The following is a 5,828-nucleotide window of genomic DNA, read 5'->3' as shown; positions in this document are numbered from 1 at the left end:
ATTACAGTGTTATAACCTCACCGTTTCAGACAGGCCGTCTCCAGGTTGAATATGTTATTACAACATTAGAGTGTTATTACAGTGTTATAACCTCACACCGTTTCAGACAGGCCGTCTCCAGGTTGAATATGTTATTACAACATGAGTGTTATTACAGTGTTATAACCTCCCCTCACCGTTTCAGACAGGCCGTCTCCAGGTTGAATATGTTATTACAGTGTTATAACCTCCCCTCACCGTTTCAGACAGGCCGTCTCCAGGTTGAAGATGTCAAAGTCCCAGGAGTCTTCATTCTCCATTGTCTGGGCAACGTGAGGAGGGATGTCATTCAACGAAAGGGGCATGGCTAGGTGACTTGGGAGGTGGGGCTCTGAGAGGGGGACGGTGCGGGGGGTGAGGAGAGGGGGAGATGTTGGGGGGAGAGAGAGGCAAATCAAAACGGCGCTTTACGTGATCAACATCATTATCGTAATCATCATCTTCATCACTATGCCAGGAGAGCAATACTGTACGTACGTTTCGCAGCAAAGATGTATTCGTTTCCTGATAATCTGCGCAAGCCATCCTGTGAAAGAAAGAGAGAGAGAGAGAGAGAGAGGAGAGAGAGAGGGAGAGAAAGAGGGGAGAGAAAGAGAGGGAGAGAAAGAGAGGGAGAGAGAAAGAGAGGGAGAGAGAGAGAGAAAGAGTGAGAGAGAGAAAGAAAGAGAGAGAGAGAGAGAGAGAGAGAGAGAGAGAGAGAGAGAATGAGAGAGAGTGAGAGAGAGAGAGAGAGAGAGAGAGAGAGAGAGAGAGAGAGAGAGAGAGAGAGAGAGAGAGAGAGAGAGAGAGAGAGAGAGAGAGAGAGAGGGGAAGAGAGAGAGAGAGAATGAGAGAGAGAGAGAGAGAGAGAGGGGAAGAGAGAGAGGGGAAGAGAAAGAGAGAGAGAGACAAACAGAGAGAATAATAATTATATCAGTCCATAGTTTCAGACACTGTCAAATTAAATGAATGTCAAGAAATTACTACGCCCAATCCATAACCATGTACCACTTTAATAGACTACAGCTCAACATCCAACACCATAGTACCCTCCAAGCTCATCATCAAGCTGGAGGCCCTGGGTCTCAACCCCGCCCTGTGCAATTGGGTCCTGGACTTTCTGATGGGCCGCCCCCAGGTGGTGAAGGTAGGAAACAACATCTCCACTTCGCTGACCATCAAAACTGGGGCCCCACAAGGGTGCGTGCTCTTCCCCCTCCTGTACTCCCTGTGCACCCGACTGCGTGGCCATGCACGCCTCCAACTCAATCATCACATTTGCAGACGACACAACAGTGGTGGGCTTGATTACCAACAAAGACGAGACGGCCTACAGGGAGGAGGTGAGGGCATTCGGAGTGTGGTGTCAGGAAAATAACCTCACACTCAACGTCAACAAAACTAAGGAGATGATCATGGACTTCAGGAAACAGCAGAGGGAGCACCCACCTATCTACATCGAAGGGACAGTAGTGGAGAAGGTGGAAAGTTTTAAGTTCCTCGGCGTACAGATCACAGACAAACTGAAATGTTCCACCCACACTGACAGTGTGGTGAAGGCGCAACAGAGCCTCTTCAACCTCAGGAGACTGAAGAAATGTGGCCTGTCACCTAAAACCCTGACGTACTTTTACAGATGCACAATCGAGAGCATCCTGTCAGGCTGGGTACGGCAACTGCACCACCCTGAACTGCAAGGCTCTCCAGAGGGTGGTGTGGTCTGCACAACGCATCACCGGGGGATAACTACCTGCCCTCCAAGACACCTACACCACCCGATGTCACAGGAAGGCCAAAAAGATCAAGGACAACAATCACCCGAGCTACTGCCTGTTCACCCCGCTACCATCCAGAAGGCGAGGTCAGTATAGGTGCATCAAAGCTGGGACCAAGAGAAAGAAAAACAGCTTCTATCTCAAGGCCATCAGACTGCTAAATAGCTATCACTAACTCAGAGAGACTGCTACCTACATAGACACTCATATCAATGGCCACTTTAATAATGTTTACATATCTCACACTACTCATATCATAAACTCAGCAAAAAAAGAAATGTCCTCTCACTATCAACTGCGTTTATTTTCAGCAAACTTAACATGTGTAAATATTAGTATGAACATAACAAGATTCAACAACTGAGACACAGACATGTGACTAACAGAAATGGAATAATGTGTCCCTGAACAAAGGGAGGGGGGGGGGGGGTCAAAATCAAAAGTAACAGTCAGTATCTGGTGTGGCCACCAGCTGCATTATGCATCTCCTCCTCATGGACTGCGCCAGATTTGCCAGTTCTTGCTGTGTGATGTTACCCCACTCTTCCACCAAGGCACCTTCAAGTTCCCAGACATTTCTGGGGGGAAAGGCCCTAGCCCTCACCCTCCGATCCAACAGGTCCCAGACATTTCTGGGGGAAAGGCCCTAGCCCTCACCCTCCGATACAACAGGTCCCAGACGTGCTCAATGGGATTGAGATCCGGGCTCTTCAGGCCTCGGTGTAACACTCATTCCTTCGGCGATAAACGCAAATCCGACCATCACCCCTGGTGAGACAAAACCACGACTCGTCAGGGAAGAGCACTTTTTGCCAGTCCTGTCTGGTCCACCGACGGAGGGGTTTGTGCCCATAGGCGACGTTGTTGCCAGTCCTGTCTGGTCCACCGACGGAGGGGTTTGTGCCCAGAGGCGACGTTGTTGCCAGTCCTGTCTGGTCCACCGACGGAGGGGTTTGTGCCCAGAGGCGATGTTGTTGCCAGTCCTGTCTGGTCCACCGACGGAGGGGTTTGTGCCCAGAGGCGATGTTGTTGCCAGTCCTGTCTGGTCCACCGACGGAGGGGTTTGTGCCCAGAGGCGATGTTGTTGCCAGTCCTGTCTGGTCCACCGACGGAGGGGTTTGTGCCCAGAGGCGATGTTGTTGCCAGTCCTGTCTGGTCCACCGACGGAGGGGTTTGTGCCCAGAGGCGATGTTGTTGCCAGTCCTGTCTGGTCCACCGACGGAGGGGTTTGTGCCCAGAGGCGATGTTGTTGCCAGTCCTGTCTGGTCCACCGACGGAGGGGTTTGTGCCCAGAGGCGATGTTGTTGCCAGTCCTGTCTGGTCCACCGACGGAGGGGTTTGTGCCCAGAGGCGATGTTGTTGCCAGTCCTGTCTGGTCCACCGACGGAGGGGTTTGTGCCCAGAGGCGATGTTGTTGCTGGTGATGTCTTTTGTGGACCTGCCTTACAAGCCCTCAGTCCAGCCTCTCTCAGCCTATTGCGGACAGTCTGAGCACTGACGGAGGGTGTATTGTGTATTCCTGGTGTAACTCGGCCGATTGTCGTTGCCATCCTGTATCCTGTACCGATCCTGTGCAGGTGTCGTTGCCATCCTGTATCCTGTACCGATCCTGTGCTGTCGTTACCATCCTGTACCTGTACCGATCCTGTGCAGGTGTTGTTACCATCCTGTACCTGTCCCGCATCCTGTGCAGGTGTTACCATCCTGTACCTGTACCGATCCTGTGCAGGTGTCGTTGCCATCCTGTATCGATCCTGTGCAGGTGTTGTTACCATCCTGTATCCTGTACCGATCCTGTGCAGGTGTCGTTTGTGCCATCCTGTATCGATCCTGTGCAGGTGTTGTTACCATCCTGTACCTGTCCCGCAGGTGTAATGTTCGGATGTACCGATCCTGTGCAGGTGTCGTTGCCATCCTGTATCCTGTACCGATCCTGTGCAGGTGTCGTTGCCATCCTGTATCCTGTACCGATCCTGTGCAGGTGTCGTTGCCATCCTGTATCCTGTACCGATCCTGTGCAGGTGTTGTTACCATCCTGTACCTGTCCCGCAGGTGTAATGTTCGGATGTACCGATCCTGTGCAGGTGTCGTTGCCATCCTGTATCCTGTACCAATCCTGTGCAGGTGTCGTTGCCGTCCTGTACCTGTCCCGCAGGTGTAATGTTCTGGGAAATGGGAAATGTAATGGGAAACAGTGTTTAAACCCTTTACAATGAACATCTGTGAAGTTATTTGGATTTTTACAAATGATCTTTGAAAGACAGGGTCCTGAAAAAGAGACGTTTCTGTTTTTATGTATATACTGTATCTTATACCATCTATTGCACCTTGCCTATGCCGCTCGGCCATCACTCATCCATATATTTATATGTACATATTCTTATTCCATCCCTTTAGGTTTGTGTGTATCAGGTAGTTGTTGTGGAATTGTTAGATATTACTGCACTGTCGGAACTAGAAGCACAAGCATTTCGCTACACTCGCAATAGCATCTGCTAACCATGTGTATGTGACCAATGACATCTACTAACCAATAACATCTGCATCTGTGAATGTGACCAATAGCATCTGTGAATGTGACCAATAGCATCTGTGAATGTGACCAATAGCATCTGTGCATGTGACCAATAGCATCTGTGAATGTGACCAATAGCATCTGTGCATGTGACCAATAGCATCTGTGCATGTGACCAATAGCATCTGTGAATGTGACCAATAGCATCTGTGCATGTGACCAATAGCATCTGTGAATGTGACCCCCCAAAAATAGTGATTTGATTTAGGCGTTTTCATCCGTCTTCTTCCTTTCACCAGACAGATGAATTACAACTAAACCCCTTGTTCCTCCATCTTGTTACAGACTTCATTCACGATTCAGAGAAAAGCCGTCCAAACGTTGCAGCCCAAGCTAAGTCTGTGTAATCAAACTAGTATCTGGTTTGGAGAATGATGACCACCATATGTGTGGCCCGTACAGCGGTGTCCAAAGGGACATCGGTCCGAAGGGACAACGGTCCAAAGGGACATCGGTCCGAAGGGACATCGGTCCAAAGGGACATCGGTCCAAACGGACTCGGTCCAAAGGGACATCGGTCCAAAGGGACATCGGTCCAAAGGGACATCGGTCCAAAGGGACATCGGTCCAGAGGGACATCGGTCCAAAGGGACATCGGTCCAAAGGGACATCGGTCCAAACGGACATCGGTCCAAACGGACATTGGTCCAGAGGGACATGGGTCCAGAGGGACATGGGTCCAGAGGGACATCGGTCCAGAGGGACATCGGTCCAAAGGGACATCGGTCCAAAGGGACATCGGTCCAAATGGACATCGGTCCAGCGGGACATCGGTCCAAACGGACATCGGTCCAGAGGGACATCGGTCCAAAGGGACGTCCAAACGGACATCGGTCCAGAGGGACATTGGTCCAAACGGACGTCCAAACGGACATCGGTCCAAAGGGACATCGGTCCAGAGGGACATCGGTCCAGAGGGACAACGGTCCAAAGGGACATCGGTCCAGAGGGACATCGGTCCAAACGGACATCGGTCCAAACGGACATCGGTCCAGAGGGACATCGGTCCAAACGGACATCGGTCCAAACGGACATCGGTCCAGAGGGACATCGGTCCAAACGGACATCGGTCCAGAGGGACAACGGTCCAAACGGACATCGGTCCAGAGGGACATTGGTCCAAACGGACGTCCAAACGGACATCGGTCCAAAGGGACATCGGTCCAGAGGACATCGGTCCAAACGGACATCGGTCCAGAGGGACATCGGTCCAAACGGACATCGGTCCAAACGGACATCGGTCCAGAGGGACATCGGTCCAAACGGACATCGGTCCAAACGGACGTCCAAGCGGACATCGGTCCAGAGGGACAACGGTCCAAAGGGACATCGGTCCAAACGGACATCGGTCCAGAGGGACAACGGTCCAAACGGACATCGGTCCAAAGGGACATCGGTCCAAAGGGACATCGGTCCAGAGGACATCGGTCAAACGGACGTCCAAACGGACATCGTCCAAA

At 51.3% G+C, this 5,828-nt stretch overlaps 2 protein-coding genes across 2 annotated transcripts in view; both read right to left on the bottom strand.

Moving 5' to 3' along the window:
- Positions 1-237: 237 nt before the first annotated feature.
- The window catches only part of LOC127923199 (high affinity cAMP-specific and IBMX-insensitive 3',5'-cyclic phosphodiesterase 8B-like), a gene marked incomplete at its 3' end in the record, with an annotated part of 18,397 nt that continues 12,806 nt past the window's right edge, over positions 238-5,828 (bottom strand). The window contains exons 5-6 of the mRNA XM_052507139.1: positions 517-565; positions 238-370 (exon numbers count right to left, since the gene is read on the bottom strand). Coding sequence (XP_052363099.1) covers positions 238-370; positions 517-565 — 182 coding nt within the window. The remainder of the gene's footprint in view (positions 371-516; positions 566-5,828) is intronic.
- LOC127923198 (uncharacterized) lies at positions 2,479-3,496 on the bottom strand. The gene is made up of 2 exons (XM_052507138.1): positions 2,654-3,496; positions 2,479-2,598 (listed from the first exon to the last, which is right to left on the bottom strand). Exons 1-2 carry the CDS (start codon positions 3,494-3,496, stop codon positions 2,479-2,481), a joined length of 963 nt encoding a protein of 320 aa, XP_052363098.1.

The sequence above is a fragment of the Oncorhynchus keta genome, unplaced genomic scaffold, assembly GCF_023373465.1.
Source record: "Oncorhynchus keta strain PuntledgeMale-10-30-2019 unplaced genomic scaffold, Oket_V2 Un_contig_28757_pilon_pilon, whole genome shotgun sequence".
Taxonomy (NCBI): domain Eukaryota; kingdom Metazoa; phylum Chordata; class Actinopteri; order Salmoniformes; family Salmonidae; genus Oncorhynchus; species Oncorhynchus keta.
This window is presented reverse-complemented; position numbering and strand designations above follow the sequence as displayed.

Excerpts from the sequence above, each read along its gene's own strand:
- LOC127923198 (XM_052507138.1), bottom strand. The coding sequence starts at position 3,496 with ATGGTAACACCTGCACAGGATGCGGGACAGGTACAGGATGGTAACAAC. Across the intron at positions 2,599-2,653 it reads CAGACAGGACTGGCAACAAC|TGCTCTTCCCTGACGAGTCG; the intron begins GTCGCCTATGGG and ends ACTGGCAAAAAG.